Source organism: Pan troglodytes, chromosome 1 (genome assembly GCF_028858775.2).
Source record: "Pan troglodytes isolate AG18354 chromosome 1, NHGRI_mPanTro3-v2.0_pri, whole genome shotgun sequence".
In the NCBI taxonomy this organism is placed as follows: domain Eukaryota; kingdom Metazoa; phylum Chordata; class Mammalia; order Primates; family Hominidae; genus Pan; species Pan troglodytes.
Genome location: NC_072398.2, coordinates 33,485,656 through 33,508,515, shown reverse-complemented (window position 1 = coordinate 33,508,515; position 22,860 = coordinate 33,485,656). Strand labels below are relative to the sequence as shown.

The 22,860-nt window shown below is 34.6% G+C and overlaps 1 protein-coding gene across 7 annotated transcripts in view; it reads left to right on the top strand.

The window, feature by feature from the left end:
- KCTD3 (potassium channel tetramerization domain containing 3) overlaps positions 1 to 22,630 on the top strand; it is a 54,573-nt gene extending 31,943 nt beyond the window's left edge. For 4 of the 7 annotated variants that reach the window (XM_514196.8, XM_016938639.3, XM_063792065.1 and 1 more), the window contains 8 exons: positions 2,788 to 2,875; positions 3,006 to 3,122; positions 5,049 to 5,219; positions 8,937 to 9,092; positions 12,742 to 12,838; positions 19,787 to 19,971; positions 20,054 to 20,192; positions 20,958 to 22,630. In XM_514196.8, the coding sequence (XP_514196.3) occupies positions 2,788 to 2,875; positions 3,006 to 3,122; positions 5,049 to 5,219; positions 8,937 to 9,092; positions 12,742 to 12,838; positions 19,787 to 19,971; positions 20,054 to 20,192; positions 20,958 to 21,519 (1,515 nt within the window). In that variant the 3' untranslated portion in view covers positions 21,520 to 22,630. The remainder of the gene's footprint in view (positions 1 to 2,787; positions 2,876 to 3,005; positions 3,123 to 5,048; positions 5,220 to 8,936; positions 9,093 to 12,741; positions 12,839 to 19,786; positions 19,972 to 20,053; positions 20,193 to 20,957) is intronic. The other 3 variants (XM_009441479.4, XM_016938645.2, XM_063792055.1) reach the window with 2 other exon arrangements.
- The last annotated feature ends 230 nt before the right edge of the window (positions 22,631 to 22,860 follow it).

Sequence of the window (22,860 nt, the reverse complement as noted above, 5' to 3'; positions counted from 1 at the left end):
GGTTTTTTTTCAGAGAGAATTTTTGAAAGGACTACTAAAGAAAAATGCTTTTTGAGAAGAACGTTATATTTGAAGGGGAAGAAATGGAATGCATTAAGCAGTGATTAGGAAAGATTTGGTAAATACGATGGTAAATTTAGATAAGTGATTATTTAAAAAGTAATGGACGAAGGTTAAAACATCCTGTAAAAAATAATGATAAGTTTACAGGTATAGAGATTGTAGTTAAAAGATTCTAGGGGTCCTATATGGGAAGATAGACTGGTATTTTTAAACTGTAAATTTAAATTTACATGTAGAAATTAGTGGTAATCACTGTGTGCTACCTTATAAGAGAAAAATCCACTTCCATTTTATATTTGTGACCACATGACTGAACCATGCATACTAATCAGTATGGTTTCTTGGATTCTTGCCATGAAGTTGTTAGGACGAAGAAGAGGAGGCCACACAGTGGCTGCTTCCTTGCTTGTGCTGGGAGAGAAGAACTCAGCAGTTGTAACTCACTGTAACTCTGCTTATCCTCTGCTTTCTCTGTTTTCCCGTATGGAGGGGTAGACATGGAAAGAAAAGCAGGTCATGATTAAAGGTTACAGAAGAAGTAGCAAGGCTTTAATCCTAGAGCCCATCCTCCCAGAGAATAAATGGTAAAAATGTTTGCCTTTGTGCCTTGGGAAGCGCTAGGCTTCTGCTGCTCTTTCATTGAAAAAAAAAAAAAAAAAAAAGTATCCAAAGGGAGAAGAATCTCATGGCCTTATCTGTCCCCATTTTCCTGCCATGAAGAATCTGGGGTAGGAGTTGAAGCCCTTTCCTTTAGTGCTAGAGCTAAAATGATTTAGCTAACTTGAGTAAGAAAATTAGTTAGTGGTGTGTAAAGCAGTCTCCCCTCCATCCTTTAGACATCTTTACTAATATCACTGAAAAGTACTCAATGTTTTCCTGGTGTAAAATGTTTTGGCATTGGCTTTAATTAAAAGCCTGACCTCAGGATAGGGCATGACGATTGAGTTCTTTGAGATATTTCTTGTGTAACTCATAACTGCATGACATTGAGAGGGTACAGAAATTAGGGTTATATACAGGAAGAGCTTAGAGGAATGATTATTTCCAAGTTTTAGTTATTTCTGTTTTTAATTAGAATGAACCTAGATTCTGTGCTTTTTTTACTTGCTCCTCAGATATTCCCTTTCCCCTTGCCCTACCTAACTCATAGTTGACTTCAGTCTTCAAGCTTCACTTCCTCTGTGAACCTTCCTTGATCTTTGCTCTTCATCCACCAGCATTGAGATGGCAATTCTTCCCCTCTCTCCTGTGATTGTATTGTAGTCTATTCTAGTGCCTGTCACACTATAATTGTCTTATTTTTCTTTCTCACAAGTTACCAGCTCCTAGAGAGCAAGGGGATACCTCACATCCCTTATCTCTAGTTCATTGTTTGTTTTCTTGGATAATAAGTGGTACATAAAGAGTACTTAAATGTTAAGCAGATAATGTTTAGATTTTTACTTTTCAAATGAAAGCCAGGTATAGTATATGAAAAGTAAAAGTCCCTTAACATTTTTAACTTTTAAATTATTGGAAATCTTTTAGACTTGTATGCAAAACTTGGTGTCTTAGTAATTCATTTAAATGTCATCTGTGAAGAAGCTTAACAGGCTTGTCTGGCCTGGCTGTAAACAGGGAAGATTCATTTTGATGAATAGTAGAATATCACTCTACTAAAATAGTATTGCAACTATCCTAGCAAACACATTTTTTTTTTTTTTTTTTGGAGACCGAGTCTCACTCTGTTGCCCAGGCTGGAGTGCAGTGGCACAATACCCGCTCACCGCAACCTCTGCCTCCCAGGTTCGAGCAATTCTCCTGCCTCAGCCTCCCGAGCATCTGGAATTACCGGCATGCGCCACTACGCCCAGCTAATTTTGTATATTTAGTAGAGACAGGGTTTCACCATGTTAGCTAGGCTGATTTCGAACTCCTGACCTCTGGTGATCTGCCTGCCTCGGCCTCCCGAAGTGCTGGGATTATAGGCATGAGCCACTGTGCCCACACTTTTTATGTTTTTTGTTTGTTTGCTTTTTGTTTTGTTATGTGGTAAAACTCAAGCCCTTTGCTGTTTCTTTTAGCACAAATATGGGAAGGTATTAATTTGTAAACTAGATTGATTTTCCTGGAAAAACTAATTTTTTTATTCCTGTACTTTAAAAAAATAAATACAAATGAGACTTTGTTTGCCTTGCCATTTCCTAGAAAACAAGTAACCTTTAGCAAGGAGAATGAAAAATAGAGAATACCACCTTTTCAGAGAAATAATAAATTGTCAAGGGAGCAAGTACTTTCTGGAAATCAGTTGCTTTGTTTACTAGTTCTGATTCTGTCACTTGCTTACTGTGTAACTTTGGACAGGTCATTTAATCTCTTGTGTGAGAAAGGGAAAAGAAAGGGACCTGGTCAGACTTGGCCTTCCAGTTCTAGTGGGCTGCGATCTAGTGATCACATGCAAAAAAAGAGGAGACAACCCATCGAAATTGAGAAAGGAAAGTACTGCTGTGGGAAATACAATTTAAAAAAATATTTTGAAGGAAGCATATTGATGGTTTTCCTCTGTAGCATGTTTGTGTATATGTGTGTGCACGTGTGCACCTGAAGAAAGTTTATTCCCTAAGCCCTACTAAAATTGGATATTGGTTGCCTCTTTACCAGAAGAATCAAAGTTTTGAGGAAATTGACCAGAAAATAGAAATTATAATTACTATCTAACATCTGATAATACTCTCACTACATCAGGTTCAAGATGTTGTTCCTATTACTAGTTATGACACTGCTGGATCATTCCTTCTGCTTGGATGTAACAATGGATCAATATATTACATAGGTAAGTGTTCAGTCACTTAAAATGCTCCTGCTTAATGTAATTTTTTAAATGAGAACAAGAAAACATTACCTTTCAGTTTTAAATAGATATGCTATTTATTTTAATGCTGTTTAAAATTTTTATGTTTTAGATATGCAGAAGTTCCCCTTGCGAATGAAAGATAATGATCTTCTTGTAACTGAACTGTATCATGATCCTTCAAATGATGCTATTACTGCTCTGAGTGTTTACCTCACACCCAAAACAAGTTAGTACATGGCCAATTATATACATTCTTGACTTTTTATCTTTTTATTCATTAGTTTATTATGTGACTAGGTCAAATTAAACTGGTTTATTTCTTTTTGAGAACTGCAGTGCCTAAGGATTTCATCTCTACTAAGTCTAAAATTTGTATTCAGTTTTATACTGAAGTCAAACATGACCAGTAAACAAACATAATTTGAGGTGGAAAATTGGAACTTCCCTTACGCTGAATTGCATTTGTTGAGCCATATTATTATAATATTAGCTGAAATTTCAAAAAAAAAAAATTCTGCACATTTGTCTTCTATTAAAATAACTAATTTTTCACTTAAAAATTAGGAGCTTTTTAAAAAATAAAAAGTTCTTAGACTACTACTGGAAACTAAGCTTATTTTCTTGGGAATTTAAAAATTTAAGCTGTAGAAAAAAGGCATTTTATAACTTTCAGTGCATTTTAGAGGCCATTGCAATAAAAGTAACAGACTAGTTCTGTAAAGTAGTAAGAATTTTTGTATTCTGGAGTAAAAGATAAGCACAAATGGGAAATTTAAAATTTATCTGTAATGAAAGGGGTTCTAAGAAACAATATGTATTCAGTAATACTAATAGGTTTGGATGTGCTACTTATATAAGTCATCATTTCATTTAAGTTATTAAAAGAAACCATAATTTTTAGTATGAAAGAAATATTCAAGAGTATACCTATGAATTTGACTGAAACCATAGTACGACTTAAATTGTATTGCTCTAGAAATAGGGTTTAGTAAACCATGGATTTCTAGCCAAGCTGGCTCTTTTTGATACCACTGTCTTTGGCTGTTTTTATGCCACAATGACAGAATTGAGAGGTTGTGACAGAGACAGTGTGGCATGCAGAGTTTAAAATGTTTACTACTTGGCCCCTTACGGAAGGTGTACCAACCCCTGCTCTAGAATGAGCTGTGGATTTTTTTTTAAATCTAGTTAAAAGGCAGGCATAAAACTGGGAAAGTTTTACAAATCAAAGCACTTCTTTTGTAGTGGCAGGGGGATTTTAAGGCATGAAAAATGGAGTCATCTTTCTGGTTCTAGGAAGTGTTTTTCATGACATGCTTTTTTTCCTTTGATTCAAGTATTTTCAGATGAATCAGTTAGTAAAACTAGAACAGCCAGTAAAGCTAAGATGTTCTCTATCCATGAAGCTTTTAAGAGTATAGGTCACTGAATTTTTTCCTATCTAAATTTGCAATGGGGTCTGGGCACTTTTTGAAAAAAAGAAAACAAAAGACACAGCTGAACCTTAGATGATTAGAAGAAACAACATATTTTAAGTATGATGTAAGCAATGTAATGGGTATGTTTATTCCCTAGCACAGTGTTTTGAAACTTAAATAGTATATTTAATGCTTGATTATTTGAGAATGATTTAGTATTGTAGTTTAAGTAAAGCAGATGGTAATTCTAGGCTAGACATAATAAGGAATATTGCTTTTGGAATACTATGCTGTTTCAGTAGTGTTCTTGGCATGGCAGATTTATGAATTCTTTAAACTATGTTGAGTACCTACGGTGTCTCAGGCACTCTGTGAGGTGACAGATAAAAAGATGGTTATGATTCAGTCTTTGTCAATAAGGAATAGAAGTAGCTAGACATAGAAATAAGTACAGAATTAGTGTGTTATAATTACTGTGATAGAACCTAATAGTGCAAGGCAGGAGGTGAATAGTTACATCTTGGAGTGAGGGTTAGGAAAAGATTTATCAAGGAAATAATGATTTTAAGATGACCGGAGAAGTCTTAAGATTTTGTTTTTTACTGAACTGGATTTGGGGCTGATATAAACAGTGAATCCAGCTCTGCCTGTTTTATCATAGGGAAGCTTTGCGAGGGTAGCTTTTTTATTATCGTTCCATATTGTATCACCTGTCAACTCTTGACTTTATATAGGTGTCAGTGGTAACTGGATCGAGATCGCCTATGGTACGAGCTCTGGAGCAGTACGAGTGATTGTACAACACCCAGAGACAGTTGGGTCAGGTCCTCAGCTTTTTCAGACTTTCACAGTTCACCGAAGTCCCGTAACAAAAATCATGCTATCAGAGAAGCATCTTGTATCAGGTAAAATGATTTCATTATACTGGTAAGGAACTTGGCTCTGTGTGTTATTTTCATTAAAAGAATGAAAACGCAGTGTTTATGTGAGAAAAATATACTAAAAGAAGTACTAGAAAAGTTTAATCACTGAAGAAATTATGATTGTCTTGTAAAGATTTCTTTGAGCTGGTCGTGGTGGCTCATGCCTATAAATCCTAGCAGTTTAGGAGTCCAAGGCAGGTGGATTGGTTTAGCCCAGGAGTTGAAGACTAGCCTGGGCAACATGGTGAAACCCCACCTCTACCAAAAAAGAGGAAAACAAAAAAAAGATGTTTTTTATTTTACCTGGTTTTAATATACTTAAATTTAGGAGATGTGATTTTTTTTTTTTTTTTTTGCTCTCTTGGCATATCTTATTGCAAAATATTTATTATGACCCTGCTAAGAGGAATTTTTATTAAATTTTTCAAGTTGTACTTTTAATATAAATTGGGTTGATTATATTATGGTTTAATGCTAAAACTGTAGATTTAAATGTGTATTTTGATATTTTGTCATCTCAAAAATAATAAAAATTAAAATTGTAGAGATTATTTGAAGAAAATAAGCTTTTCTTGGGTTTGTAGTTCTTCATAATCATATAAAATTTTTAATTAAATACTAATTGGATACATAAAAAATTAAATACTAATTTTCAAGTTTAACGAATAGTACTTTCTGATTACAAAGTAAAATTCTATTGAAGAAATTCATTGTGTATGGAAGATGATTTCTAAAAGACTTTGTGAAAATTGCATTGTGAGTTGGGTATGTCAGTAAAGCTTGCTTTCTAGAGGAGTCTTACATTAACTCCTTTTGTAGAGCAGTTCTTGCCCAACTTAAAATTTTTACAAACATGGTTTTCATGTATCAGATTTGTTTTTGTGAAGGCTGGCTAGAAGATAATGCATCTTTTGTGAAAGATGTAGTGAAAGTTTCTCAATCTAATTAAACACCATGTGGAGCTGAAATTCAGTCCATAGCTGAATGATTATGCTTTTATTGAATGTGTAATTGTTTGTGGTATAAGTATGCCTTGCTAAAACAGTCTCTGTTAGGTTTTCATAAAACATTACTCCCCTGCCCCACTGAGGAGTTTCTAACTCTTGCTGGTTCCTCATCTTTTGCACAATTGCTGAGTGTTGGATTGCCCTTGAGCTCTTTCCTGGACTCTGTATTCTTTATCTGCACTTTCCCAGTTATTTGAATAGTAATTATATGTCAGTGGTTCCCAAACTTTCCTCCACCTATGACCATCCAAAGAGTTCCAAACCCTGTATATCCAGTGTCTGGATCTCTGGTTGTATGTTTAATAGGCATCTCAAATTTAAGTAGGACAAAATAGAACTTAATGATTTCTCCCTCAAAAGCCATCTTAGTATACAGTATCACCATCTACTTATCTACTCAAGCTGAAAATCTAGGAATCACCCTTGATTTCTCCCTTTCTTTCACCTCCTACATAGTACAATTCATCAGTAAGTCCTGTTGGTTTTGCTGCTACATTATGTCACAAATCCAGTCACTTTTCATTGCTGTCAGTCTAGTGTCTCACGTCATCATCCTTTCTCCCCTAGATGACTGTAGTAACTTCTCAACTTTTCCCTCTCTATGGTACATGTTCCACACAGCAGCCAGAAGCATCTTTTAGAAACGCAAACGAAGTTTGATTCCTGATGGCTTCTAATTGTATTTAGAATAAATTTAAATTTCTACCATAGCCTGTATGGCTTTTCTTGTTCTAGATTCTACCTACCTTTAAAATTTCTTCCCAATCCCATGTCACTTTTCTCATTGCTGATAACACTCTAACCTGTTGGCTTTTCTGTTTCTTAAAAATGCCTTCGAACTTTTGTGTTTGTTCTTTTTATTTGAAATGGTTTGCCCATAGGTATTTGTTTGACTGCATTCTTGTCATTCTGGTGCCGTTTCAAAGCCCTTCTCAATGAGTGCCCCTTGGCCACCTGCTTTAAATTAAATTAGCCAAACCTCTGTCCAACAATAACTTTCTCTAACGGTACCTTGCTTTGTTTTCTTCATAGCTTTATCACTTATTCATTTATTTGCTTGTTTATTATCTCTATCTCTTCTAGAAAATTCTCCAATAGCAGAAACTTTGTTGTGTTCTCAGCACTTAGCATAATTCTGACACGTAAAAGATGCTGAATAAATGTTATGAAATAAGGCAACTCAATTCTCTGAGAAAATGGGCCGTTTTGAAGGGTTATTGTGATGTTTAGATGATAATGTATAGAGATACTCTGTAATAATTGCTATTATTTTGGTGGTTATAATGTTATTGTGGGATGTGATACCAAGGAACTACTTTGTAAAACTTGTATTTTAACATCAGATATTTCATGTAGGTTTGAAACTTTTGTAAGTTTGTCAAGAGAAATATCCTTTTTAACAAAAAATCTGGAGTATTTTGTGTATACTCAGTTATGTTATTCTGCCACCTGGTGGATATTAACACATATGTAATGACATTGTTTTCCCTATAGTGCATTTTAATCCCTTAAAGAAAAACTTTGGATAATGACTAATATTAGCAAAATTGACGTAATTGTCCAATTGAATCAACTAAAAATATTTAAATTATTTTTCTGAATCCTAGTAAGCTTAGTAGTGAAATCAGGAAATGATTTCCCGTGAAACTAAATAGCCTAGAACAAAATGTCCCCTTTTCACCAGAAAACTGACAGTCTAATAATTGAGAATTTTGTTATATAAGAATAGAAAGTACACAGATGTTACTTATTGCTGTTTGCCAAAATTAAATTTCTTTCTAAAGTTTTGTTTAAAATATGTGTAACTGTAGAATATGTAACACATTTTTACCCAGTAGTAAATATTATGTATGTGTGTATATAAGAAATTTTAGATACTTTCCTAATATTTACTGATGAGTTCATAGTTCATTGCTAATAATAACAGATTTTCTAAAATCATAAATGGCAAAATCAGTATATTTTTTATTAAAGCATGCCAAAAAAAGTAGTTTTTGCATTAGTGATACACTTTATGGTGTATATTTTCAAATAGAGTATCTACTCAGACAAAAAAAAGTAGAGCTAGACGAGGAGACATTTCAGTATATGCTCAGTTAATATTCTATTCACAAAATAAATAAAACTAATTGGAGTATGTTTTTTAAATACAGACTTTATATAAAAATAATGCTCAGCTTTAGTACAGAATCTTAATTTTCCTTAATGTAACTATGAGTTGGCAATAAATAGCTGATTGCTCAAGATGTTTGACAAATGTCATTTGTGCCAATAATTTTTCGGTAAGTTCTGATCTAGGTTAATAGTTGAGTAGCATAAGCAGAAACAGTTTCTATAGTTAGGAAAAATAAACTAGGAAACTGTTTACTATGTAGTTTGGCCACAGAACAGGATAATATTCAGCATCTTTTTTCTTACACCACATTATTTTTAACCTTTACTACATTTATAACCTACAAGCTATTTTTATGAGGATCTGTAGGTTTACTTAATGTACCTTATATTTTGCAGCAAGGTAAAACATTCAGTTTTCTCACTTTTGTTAAGTAGTCACAAATCAAGTATAGTTTTAAGATAAATATGTCATTTGCCACTTATACTCTGATCTGTGTAATATAGATGATAGTGAAAAAAGTTAAAATGAGTTTTTAAAAGTAATTTTGTATTCTTTTGTGTTCTCTTTCTCTGCTAGTCTGTGCAGATAATAATCATGTCCGGACGTGGACAGTAACACGATTCAGAGGAATGATCTCTACTCAGCCAGGTTCTACTCCTTTAGCGTCATTCAAGATACTATCCCTGGAGGAGACAGAAAGTCATGGTAGCTATTCCTCTGGAAATGACATAGGTGGGTTAGGTTATTTTAGGGCATTTTTAGGTACTATATTAACTGTTCAGAAGAAGCATATCAACTAATAAAACCACAAAAATGAGTTTTAAATACAAATTTTCCATTTTAATTTTGAAATTCTAAACAGAATTTTAGTGTATTTTTCTGATTAAATTCTATAAATTCACAAAATTATTTTATTGCAGCGTTTTTCATTAAAATGTTAGAGCAAATTTTTCCTCTTATTAATGTTTCATCATTTAAAGAATGTCATCTTCACATGTTAACTACTTTTATTTATTATTAAAACTATGATAACTGTGTACATTTGACATTTGAAATTTTTTTTGTTAATCTACTGAAAATAAAATTTGAAGCTAGAAAAACGTTGGTCCCTATAAATGAGAGTCATTTTGATGACATCGTAATATTCATTAGGAAACAATGTAGTATGTCTCCATTGATATTCTCTGATTTCAGCAAAAGGTGTATAAGTTTAGTTTAGGTTTTCTCTCTATACACCATACATACGTGTGCACATGGGCACTCACACATCCACACATGTGTGCATACACATATACAGTCTTCATAGAGATAGATCATTCCACCCCCGGCCCCATTTGAAAGAATCTCACTGTCCTTATAAGCTACTTAAGAGAATTCTACTACCACAGCCTTACTATTTTTAGAAAGAGAAATATGCAGTGTTACCAGTTTTAACAGTTGTTATATAATCCCAGTTCTCTGCATGATTCTAGGCACTGGAAGTTTATATTGTTATTTATTCAACAAATATTTATCGAGTACTTGTGTTCTAGATATTAGAAATTTTAAAAAGTGCGGTGAACATCAACTTACAATGTAGTGAGCAGTGGGAATTAAAATAAAACAGTTGCATTTTGCAACTTTGCTTAAAGGCATAGGTCAAAAAGAACCCGGAGGAGATAGTGCCAGGATCTATGTTAGAGGTTGTAATATACGCTCTCGTTTAATCTTGACAATTTAGGAGGTAGATACCCCACTTAATGTTGACAGAAGCTGACATTCAGACAGAGAACACACAGAGGTTTTAATGTTTGAACTGATACATGAAGGATAGACATTTGTTGGGTGTGGAAGGTTCTAAGGTTGGAACATTCCTGGCAGAGAAAACAGCAAGTTAAAAGGGTAGAGGCCAAGGGAACTTGACAAGTTTAGAAAATGTCAAGAAGGTCATTAATTGTTGGATTATAGGATATGTGGGTAAGAATAGTAAGACATACTGAGTGAATAGGCCAGTGCCGGATCGTGGAAGGCATCTATACATCAAACTAAGAAATTTAGATTTTATCTTATAAGTAATGGAGACCTTTTGAAGAATTTTGAGAATGATACTAGATTTGTGATATATATAATTCATCTTTCAAGAGCATGCAAGAAGACTTGACAGTGAAGACATGAGAGAGTGAAGCAAGGAAACCAGAGAGGAGGAATTTATTAACCAAAGTGCATGGTGGTCATTGACTAGATGTGGCAGGCATGAGAGAGGAGGGAGTCTAAAGTGACCCTAAGGATTCTTGAGAAATGGAGTAGCTGAGTATTATTTACTAAATAAAGAAATATAGAAAGAAGAACTTATTTTGAAAACAAAGATGAATTCAGACTTGTATATTTTGAGTGATGATGCATATGGATACTATTCTGTGGTATGAAGATATACCTGGTTCTGTGGTATGAAGATATACCTGGTTTCTGGAGAAAGAACTTAACTAGAAGTTATGTTTATGAGTATTCAGCATATAAGAAGCACCTGAAAGCCCCAGGAGTAGATGTATTGTTCAGGGAGAGCATGTGTATTGTGAATAAAGAGATATTTATAAACAGCCCTGTAAATTAATTATAAAACCCAGTAAGATAAAGGGGACAGGGAGGCTTTTCATTCCTCTTTATAGTGGTATTTAAAATATATATATCTTCAGAGACAAATGGACATATAGATTAGTGGAACAGAGTAGAGTCCAGATTCAGTAGAGTGGTAAAGGTGAAATCTACATTGTAATGGGTAATGGGGTAATAGATATTGGAGGTGACCATGAAATAAAGAAGTAATGGAGCTAGTTGGAAGGCAGGGAAGTTCAAAGGTCATATTTTTGCACATGATCTTAGCCAAAAGGCCAAGAAGCGATCAAAGGTCATTTTTTTTATTCCTCCAACTTTCTCCCTCATTAAAGTTAAGAAAGATCTAGGAATATTTTGTATTCCAAGGAAAGGAGCCAGTTTGGGAAGGGAAACTATAAATGGGAGGTGGGGGAAGCGAGGGCAAAGAAGGTATGAAGAATAGGTTATGGGTCAGTCTCATGTCAACATGAAGTTCAAAGGGAGAGAAGATACAGTTCTATAGTCTTCTCATTCCTAGTTATTTTATTCTGAGTTATTCATTGTCACTATTTTGACTTTGTTTATGAGTTATTGAATGAGGACTGTCATTTCATTTTAATAAAATTAGAGATCAGAAGGTTCCAGTAATTGAGCAACTGCATAATATACTGAAGAGCCAGGCAGGTTTGTTTGAATTCCACTTCCATCCTATAGGACCTATGAGAACTTTGGTTAACTAATCTCTTGGTGCCTTATTTTTTTCATCTGTAAAATGGAGATGGTAAATAATAGTACCTCCCTTATGTGGTTATTATGGTGATTAAAATGAGTATATATTTGGAAAGCATTTACGGTGGCACATAGTAAGTACAGTATAAGTATTAGCTAATAATAAAGATGACATTGGTTCATTTAATAAGTACATGTATGATTCATGTAACATAACGGGATATATTGTCTTTAAAATTTTTATTGTAAATCTTTTTACAATACTTTTTATGAATTGTAAGTTGATATTATTTTAGCTACTAAGTGTAATGGGAAAAGAGAATTATTAAAATTTTATGTTTAAGTTTTAAACAAAAACTTTTTTTCTTTACATTGTTGTTCAGGATCTTTCTAAAATATAATGGGCTATTTATCTGTCTTGCCAAATACAATAAAGTGAAAATAATTGAATCTTTCCTTTTAGATTGAAAAGCATCAGGGTGCAACTCAGTAGTACATTTTATACTGTACTTTAATCTTCATACTGTGTTTTTCTCTTGGTTTACCAATTACCTTATATAAAATTGTGTGTGTGTTTTTTTTAATTTGCATCTTTAAAAAGAAGAAATGTGGTTAACAGAAGCTTCAACTAATTACATTCCATCTGATGAAGTTTCACTTTATATTTTAAGATTTTGTGTGTTGTCCTCTAAAAAGTAAAATCACTACATGAAATGACTTAATGTATACGTCTCTTTTAAGTTATAAGAATCTAAGCACATCCCCAAAGATAGTAAATATCTTAACAGGTCTCCTGCTAGTACTGTTAATGTGGCACCTTAGGAAATTTTTTCTTTTAGCTTTTACAGCCTTAGTTATATATAAAATATAATTTAGAAATAATTGTGTATTTCTTTAAAAATGTTTTAATGCAAATTGAAGTACTTGTATACATTTATTGCATGTCTGATGTTGAGCTGAAATGTGATACCATATTGGTACGTATAAGAAATTCTTTTCTTATATTAATATTAATGTTCTTTTTGTAAAATGAAAAAAAAATTTTTAATTAATTTTTTGACATTTTTGTTTTCTGATCAAGGACCTTTTGGAGAGCGAGACGATCAACAGGTGTTTATCCAGAAAGTTGTTCCCATCACCAACAAACTATTTGTAAGACTCTCATCGACTGGAAAAAGGTAACACTTTATTGTAAAAATATTTGTATTCAGAAGCCACCTTTTGTCTTACAAAACATATGGCATAATTTGACATATTGACCAAAGAGTGCTACTAGAAACAAATTGTTGGGACAGAAGTCTATTATCTCATAATTATAACTCAAAATTAAGACAGTATACTTTATGCTTACTTTCTGGGATTTAAGAGTTTCACTGATGCTGTGGACAGTTAGGAGGGACTAGTGATAGAATAAGAACACAGTGAACTTTTTTTCATGGCCAAATATAAATACTTATTAATTTTGTTATTATAAACAGTTTCTATCTTTAAAAAACCTAGAACTTAAATATTTTCCATCCCATATAAATCTGTATACATTATTGATGTTTCTCAAATAAAACATTACAGATTTCCTGATTCAGTATCCCCTTTTAAAATAAAAATGATATTAATAACACTAATTTGCATAATCTTGGCACAGCTTACAACATAGCACACATTTTTTTTTTCTATTTTAGACCTATTTCTATCTACTTTAACATGGAGAGAAATTGTCTGTCTCCGTGAGAGTAGGATTCCTGTCTTTATGTAGTCTCCTCAGTATTTGTTTGTGAATGCTGCCCTTATGCTTCCATTATATGGCACTGGCAGTATTCCTCTGCTTTTGTCTTCAGAAATGATTTCTATTCAAACTTAAAGAACATAGTGAATTTGCTGGCAGACGGCTGAACTAATTCTGGCACTTCCTGTTACTAGCTATGTAAATACAACTCAAGTTATTTTATTTCCCTTATCCCAGTTTCTTTATAAAATAAGGTTCAATGACTTTGGCAGGATTTCATAGGATAAAATAAATTTCAAAAATGAAATATCTCTCATAGTACCTAACCATAATAGATGTACAGTAGAAGTTAATTTCCTCTTCCTTTTCTATTGACTGAAATTTTACTTCTTTTAAAATTATTATTTATAACCTCAGATTTTGCTTCAACATTCCTCTGCTTTAAACAAATTTTTTTGACGATGAGAACACATGGACACATGGGAGGGAACAACACACAACAAGGAGCCTGTTGGGGGTGAGGGGGGCTGGGGAGAGAGAGAGCATCAGGAAGAATAGCTAATGGATGCTGGGTTTAATACCTAGGTGATGGGTTGATCTATGCAGCAAACCACTATGGCACATGTGTAACAGACCTGCACATCCTGCACATGTACCCCAGAACTTAAAAGTTACAGGGAAAAAGTTTTTTGCATGTCAAACAAATGAAAAAAGTAACTTTCCTGTTAATAGTCCATTAGGAAGGTTATTGTTTTCATTTTATTTATTTATGAATGAGACGGAGTCTTGCTCTTTTGCCAGGCTAGAGTGCTGTGGTGTGATCTCGGCTCACTGCAACCTCCAGACATGTGTCTGTTCGTGTCGTTTGCCCACTTTCTAATGGAGTCATGTTTTACTTGTTGATTTGAGTTCCTTATAGATGCTGGATATTAGACCTTTGTCAGATGCTTAGTTTGCAGGTATTTTCTCCTATCCTGTAGGTTGTCTGTTTACTCTGTTGATAGTTTCTTTTGTGGTGCAAGTGCTCTTTACTTTAATAAGGTCCCACTTGTCAATTTTTGTTTTTGTTGCAGTTGCTTTTGGAGTCTTTGTCATGAAATCTTTGCCAGGGCTGATGTCCAGGTTGATATTTCCTAGGTTTCCTTCTAGGGTTTTTACAGTTTTAGGTTTTACATTTAAGTCTTTACTGCATCTTCTGTTGATTTTTGTATGTAGTAAGAGGAAGGGGTTGAGTTTGAATCTTCTGCAAATGGCTAGCCAGTAATCCCAGCACCATTTATTGAATAGGGAGTCTTTTCCCCATTGTTTATTATCAACTTTGTTGAGGATCAGGTGGTTTTAAGTATATGGCTTTGTTTTCTGGGTTCTGCATCCTGTTGCTTTGGTCTATGTGTTTGTTTTTGTACCGGTACCATGCTGATTTGGTTATTGTAGCCTTGTAGAATAGTTTAAAGTTGGGTAGTGTGACATCTCTGGCTTTGTTCATTTGCTTAGGATTGCTTTGGCTATTTTATTTGGGCTCTTTTTTGGTTTCATAGGAACTTTAGAATAGTTTTTTTTTTTTTTTTAAGAGACAGAGTCTCACTCTATCGCCCAGGCTGGAGTGCAGTGGTGTAATATCAGCTTACTGCAAGCTCTGCCTCCCGGGTTCACACTATTCTCCTGCCTCAGCTTCCTGAGTAGCTGGGATTACAGATGCATGCCACCACGCCTGGCTAATTTTTTGCATCTTTAGTAGAGACGGGGTTTCACTGTGTTAGCCAGGATGGTCTCGATCTCCTGACCTCATGATCCGCTCACCTCCGCCTCCCAAAGTGCTGGGATTACAGGCGTGAGCCACTGCATCCGGCCTAGAAATAGTTTTTTCTAATTCTGTGAAAAATGTCATTGGTAGTTTGATAAGAATAGCATTGATGTAATTACTTTGTGTAGCATGGCCATTTTAACAATATTAATTCTTTCTATCCATGGTCATGGAATGTTGTTCCACTTGTTTGTGTTGTCTGCTTTCTTCGAGCAGTGTTTTTGTAATTCTTGTCTTAAAGATCTTTCACCTCTGTGGTTTGCTGTATTTCTAGGTATTTTATTCTTTTTGTGGCTTTTGTGAATGGGATTGCATTCTTGATTTGGCTCTCAGTTTTAATGTTAATTGGTGTATAGAAATGCTACTGATTTTTGTACATTGATTTTGTTTTTTAAAACTTTGCTGAAGTTGTTTATTAGATCTAGGAGCCTTTGGCAGAGACTGTGGGGTTTTCTAGGTATAGAATCATTTTATTTTCATTTTAATGTTACTAATCCTGTTCATTTTAAAATTTTATGGCTGCATTTTCAACATATCTGTTAATATTTTGATGAATAAATTCTTTGAGATGAATTTTTTACATCAAAGTTCATTATCAAATTGCATAAATTACTGTGATGTAGTGTTCTCTGCATAGTGAAGAAACTGCCAAATGTTATTAAAACTGGTATCATAACATTCTCTAACAATGTAGTATATCATATTTACTTATTCAATTCTAATATCCCCTCTTCTGTTATTTCTGATATCCCCCTTTCTGTTATTTCTAACAGTAACACTGCAATTTCTGCATGATAAAACAAATTTTATAATTTTTAAGTTTATGATTCCAAAGGAAAAGCTATAGTTACAAAAATAACATGCAGAAATTACTCTGTAGAATTGAATAGAAAATTAGCCCTTTATAAAGCTATAGTGAACCAAAGATTTTGTTTAAGGACAGTTCAGGCTCTTAATAGTGAGAAGTGAAATGAAAGGGTTTTATTTAAAGGAAGCAAGAAAAAACCTTGTAGAAAATTTTAAATAAAGGAGTAGTTTTAAGAAATCTATCCCGGCCGGGCGCGGTGGCTCACGGCTGTAATCCCAGCACTTTGGGTGGCCGAGGCGGGCAGATCACAAGGTCGGGAGATTGAGACCATCCTGGCTAACACGGTGAAACCCTGTCTCTACTAAAAATACCAAAAATTAGCCAGGCGTGGTGGCGGGTGCCTGTAGTCCCAGCTACTTGGGAGGCTGAGGCAGGAGAATGGCATGAACCCGGGAGATGGAGCTTGCAGTGAGCTGAGATCGCGCCACTGCACTCCAGCCTGGGTGACAGAGCAGGCCTCCGTCTCAAGAAAAAAAAAAAAAGAAATCTACATAGGGGGAAAAAAGATCAAAATTATGTTTGTTTTGTGGAAGCAGAAGGGTCACAGCAGATACCAGTTTAACAAAAGATAGGCTAGCAAGAGAAAACATTACAAATTGATTTTATTATACTTTTATATGACACGAGAGCCTTCAGAATGAAGACCCAAAGACACAAGGAAAAGCGTCCATTTTTATGCTTAGGTTAGAAGAAGCAGGGACAGCCATGTAGAACTGTGACTGGACAAAAAGTTGTAAGTTAACAGAAATAGACTGAGTAGGGAACTCCAGCGGAGACTGTCTCTGTGTGGCATTCCTTTCTCCCAGGGATGGGGCAGAACCCCTCTGTAGTGAGGGCCTTAATTTCTTTATGGCTAGCTGTTCACAGAAAGATAGGGAAATGTTAGGGTAATATTTTTATGCTTCATGGCTAGCTTTGGGGAAAGAGCGTTCTGGTTTCTGTGAGCCACCTTGGGGAAAAAGAAGATTGTCTCTATGGCTTGCCTTGCAGGTCAGAGAGAAACTTTGCTTCTGAGGGTATTTTCTGAGACCCAAGTTTTCATATGCATACAAATGTTGATTTGTTTTATTTGAAACATAAACAGGACTCTGAGGAGGGAGTTGTTGAACATTTTAAATCAATTTACAGATATTATTTAAAAATAAATGTAATTCACTAAATTATGATCATCTTGATAAATACAGGAATAAAATCTGATAATTTGTCACCTATTTATGATTTTAAAAAACCCTAGCAACTAAAAAAAGGGGAAATTTTAAAATCTGATAATGCCCATGAAAATAATTCTTTCAAACTTTATATTGGTGAAATATTAAAAACTTCCAGGCCAGGTGCGGTGGCTCACACCTGTAATCCCAGCACTTTGGGAGGCTGAGGTGGGCGGATCACCTGAGGTCGGGAGTTCAAGATCAGCCTGACCAACATGGAGAAACCCCATCTCTACTAAAAATACAAAATTAGCCAGGCCTGGTGGCACACGCCTGTAATCCCAGCTACTCAGGAGGCTGAGGCAGGAGAATCGCTTGAACCCAGGAGGCAGAGGTTGCAGTGAGCCGAGATCACGCCATTGCACTCCAGCCTAGGCAACAAGAGCAAAACTCCGTCTAATGAAAAAAAATAATAATTTCCTTTGTGTGATATTGTGAAATACATATTTGGTCTTTGTCTCTGTTTCCTGGTATATTCCTTCAAAAATTCTTAAAGTCTTCCAAATGATAAGTGTCTTTTTGTATGCCGATGAGTTGACTGATGGCAGGTCACCAGAAAGACCAAGATGGGAGTAGAAGGTTGGCACTTTCAGCCCCACCCAGCAACCTTTGAGAAGGGGAGAGGAGCCGAAGGCTAAGTTGATCAATGGCCAATGATTTAATCAATCATGCCTATGTAATGGAGCCTCCATTAAAATAATAATAATAACTGAGTTCAGAGCGCTTCCAGATAGCTGAAAACCTGGAGGTTCTGAAGGGTGGCGTGCCCAGGGAGGGCATGGAAGCTCTATGCTCCTTCCCACACACCTTACCCTGGGAACCTATTGTTCATCTGTATTCTTTGTAATTAACTCGTAAATGTGAGCTTTCCTCTGAATTCTGTGAGCCACCCTAGCAAATTAGTTGAACCTAAGGAGGAGGCTTTGGGAACCCTGATTTACAGTCAGTCAGTTAGCACAGGCAAAATAACCTGAGGCTTGTGATCAGCCTCTGAAGTGGGGCTCAGCTTTGTGACACCGAGTCTTCTACCCATGTGATATGACAGATAGTGTCAGAATTAAATTGAGTTAGAGGACACTTAGCTGGTGGCTGCTGCAGAATCGACTGCTTGCTTGGTGTTTGGTGAACCCCTCCACCCCATTTGGTCACAGAACCCTTTTTTTTGCCAAGGAGTGAAGGACATTCTGCCCCAAAATAGGCCAAATTGGTATATTGATTATTTTGAGGTGAAAACATTAGAGAGATTGTCATTTCAGAAGGGGATAGCTGACCTCTCTCTTCCTACATGCAGCAAGCCAAAAGATTTTCTCGGAGTTTTATCCTCCCTGTACCAGGACAGGAGAGTGGGAACTGGGGGCTGCAGTGGACCTGAGTGAATATGCTTACCTTCCACTAGTTTTACATTGTCCCACTATATATATATATAATGTATATATAAAATACATATTTAATATATATTAAATATATGTTATATATATTTAGTATATACGTAATATATATTAAATATATAATATATATGTATATCTTCTAGTGACTCCCTTAGAAATTTACTGCCTCTAGTCAGATTTTCTTTATCCTGTCATTTGTTCTACAGTTTATCATTCTTTGTCTGAATTGTATAAAAGCATCTTGCTGTGGCCACTTCTTTGGACCTCACTCTCTTGTGAAGATTCCCATGTACATGTAAAACTAATAAAATGTATATGCTTCTCTCTTGTCAGTCTGTGTGGTGTCAGTTTGGTTTCTAGATCCAGCCAAGAGCCCACATAACTAAAAGGGCATTTGGAGGTAAACTTTCACTTTCCTTAGAGTTGATTGTTGCATGAGAGTACAGGAAAAATACTTTGGTTTGTTTATTCCTGTATTCACAAACCTTGAGATCAAGAATGAGACTAGGATAGTCTTTATCACTACATGTGGGCATGTAGGAATTATCTTTTTCCCTCCTTTTTGTCCGGCCTACTAGGAAGCTCATCTAAGCTTCATATTCTATTCCTGTATGCTTCTCAAATTCATGTGGATTGTATTTTTTTTTGTCTATTTTTTTGACCTTGCGTTTGCCTATACTGATTTTTCTTTTTTAATAAACTCCCTCAACTCTTTTGAAGTAGGCTGGGATAACTAATTCAGTCAAGTACAATTCAGTTAGCCCTTACATGACTTTGGAACAATCATTTGCTGATGTGTTATCCCATTGTTTCCTCATTCGTCAATGTGGATAAAAATTGTTCTCTCTCAGGTTCTTTTATCTTTTATGAAAATCAACTAAAAAGTCATAAAAATCTTTTTTTGAAGTTAAGAGTATTATCCTAATGATGGATACAATATGGGCCATCTCCATAGAGCTGTATATTTCTTCTGGTTTCAGATTTTAAAGATTTACACATAAATTTTAAATGATTTTTTTAAAGTCTTTTCTAGTATAACATGTTTGCTTTCTTTCTTTCTGTCTTTTTAGTTTCATAGCTTCTTTTTAAATAATTGCTCATTCCCATCAGGGCTCTTTCTGCTTTTCTTTTGCAGAATATGTGAGATCCAGGCTGTTGACTGTACTACAATATCCTCATTTACAGTGAGGGAATGTGAGGGATCCAGTAGGATGGGCTCAAGACCAAGGCGCTACTTGTTCACAGGCCATACAAATGGCAGTATTCAAATGTGGGATCTGACCACTGCTATGGATATGGTTAACAAAAGTGAAGATAAGGGTAGGTTCTCATACAGAAAGATGTTTGTCCCAAGGTTAAGCTTTTCACTTAAGTGATTTTAATGACTATTTGTTCTCCTAAGATGTAGGTGGTCCAACCGAAGAAGAGCTACTCAAATTACTGGATCAATGTGATTTGAGCACATCTCGCTGTGCTACTCCTAACATCAGTCCAGCAACTTCCGTAGTTCAGCATAGCCACTTACGAGAATCAAATTCTAGGTAGGTTAAAGAGTTGGGTATTATAAACAAAATTTATTTCTTTTGGGGAAATTGACTGAAATATTGTAATCACATAGTTGTTCTAGAAAGCCATACTTTTCAAGGTACATTTTAAATTCAGACATTATGTTAACTTTTTAACAGTTTTACCAAATTTCTTGATAGGCATATCTGGTTCTTTTCATAGAAAAACATTTTTAACTTTTAACTTATTTTGTGAATTGCTGCCAAATTGGAAGCCTATTATGTGATCAAGAATTTATTCAAAGGAAATTAGGAAAATTACATGTCACCTTGGTTAGTATGTAAAGCTTTAATTATTGTCCTGTCTCAGGGACAATATTTATCTGTGGTTCTATTATGTTGTCTAGTCTTACATTTAAGCATTATGTAATTTTAATACAAAGTTCCATAATGTCTTCTTAGTTATCATATTGATAAATTCCAAAGTCTGAAGAACCAAGGGCTAAATACTGAATTATGTTGGTTTCATATTGGTTTCAAGGATTTTTCCTCCCATCTTTTTTTCAGCTGTTCAAAAATTCAGCATGTCTGTGAATATTTGATGGTATTATTTGTGTTGGTAATTTTATATACCATCTATATAATAAAGAGTACTTGATAAGTATATTTTTACAAAGAGAAATATGGATATAATACACTTTATGTATGTATATAGTGTGTTTTATTGGTTGTATAATTAATATGTTCCTGAGAAATCACAGAGTGAAATCTGAACTGTCATTTTTAAAAACTGTATTTCAGCCTTCAGCTTCAGCACCATGATACCACCCATGAAGCAGCTACTTACGGTTCCATGAGGCCTTACAGAGAAAGTCCTTTATTAGCAAGGGCAAGAAGGACTGAGAGCTTTCACAGTTATAGGGACTTCCAGACCATTAATTTGAACAGAAATGTAGAAAGAGCTGTCCCTGAAAATGGTAACTTGGGTCCAATACAAGCTGAAGTGAAAGGGGCAACAGGGGAATGTAATATATCTGAGAGAAAGTCTCCTGGAGTAGAAATAAAAAGTTTGAGAGAATTGGATAGCGGATTGGAAGTGCATAAAATAGCTGAAGGTTTTTCAGAATCCAAGAAAAGGTCATCAGAAGATGAAAATGAAAATAAAATAGAGTTTAGGAAGAAAGGAGGATTTGAAGGGGGAGGATTCCTTGGAAGAAAGAAAGTTCCCTATCTGGCGTCATCACCAAGTACTTCCGATGGAGGAACTGACTCACCTGGTACTGCGTCCCCATCTCCTACAAAGACTACTCCATCTCCTCGGCATAAAAAAAGTGATTCTTCAGGTCAGGAGTACAGCTTGTGAAAACTCACCAAAATGAATAGTTGTTTCGTTACATTTAGATGAAAGTTAAACTTTACGGAATTTCAATACATTAGTTTTTACACTAAAACTTTACAAGATAAAATTGGACTTCATTTAGTATCTTTTTAACAGAATTACTTGGAATAATGAGATACAATAATCATATCTCTTTTGACATTTTGGAAATTTTTTTAATTTTACAAGTACATTTAACAGATCATTTATAAAGCAGGAGTCCATTTTAACACTTACTGACTTTTTTTGGTTTGGAAACATATTACCACGTCTTAATAGGATGGTGCCCATATAGGTGAGCATCCCTTTAGATCTTGGGAACCAGCAGACTGCATTCCTAATCTTCATTATGCCTGAGACTTGTCTTACAATGTTACCTTTAAGTGAATCACATAATTGTCTTTGGAACTTGGTCTCCCAACACTTACTGTGATTGCAAAGTGTTTACCAGATATTTGATGAGGTGCTATGTTTGTGAAAAACATATCATGTAATTCAAAAACACTATTGATATTGAATACCAGATACCACTATGTAGTAAGTCTTTTAGGATGATTTTAATTTAGTCGTGTGTCATTTTCTGATTCTCATCATTGGGAGTTCTTAAATCTTAGCAAGCATTAGCAATATTAAATGCCAAAATTCCATTGAAACTTTCAAGTTGGAGCAATTGTCTGTGTTTGAAAAGATGAAATAAAAATAATAATCAAGGGCAAAGCTTTGAGTGCCCACAAGGGAAAGCCGTACCAGTTGCTAACCTGTCTTGTTTCAGGAGCCACCATGTTTTTTTTTCAGTGTTAACAATCATGATAATTAAATTAAAACACTATTTTGTTCACTTGTAGGACTGCAGTTCTGAATTTTGGGTTAAAGGTTTTGGCTGCTGTAAGAATGTGAATTTGAATGTATTTTGAATTGTAAGAGCAAAAGAACGTTTTTGTACAATTTTTTTTTCATTTAATTGGAATGATCTTCAGGTTTCTACAAATAGGGTAATTGTAAATTTAAAGCATTAGCATTTATTGGTGAATAATGTATATATCCCCATTCCAAGAAATATAAGTGAGTGAAGTTGAAATAAAATCTTTAAAATTTACTATATTGCCAGTGGTTTCACAACAGTTCTCTTGTATTTATCAATTAAATAAAAATGATTATGTCAATGCGTTTTCAGTTATTTAAGTAACAGTTCTGTTTAAAGTGTGCTATATATGTTTGTTCATTTCTTTGCTTCTTCCCATAATTTAAAAAAAATGGGGGGAGGGAGAACTTAATATATGTGGAAAATAAGTTATATTATCAATGAAAGAAAATATTAGGCAAAGC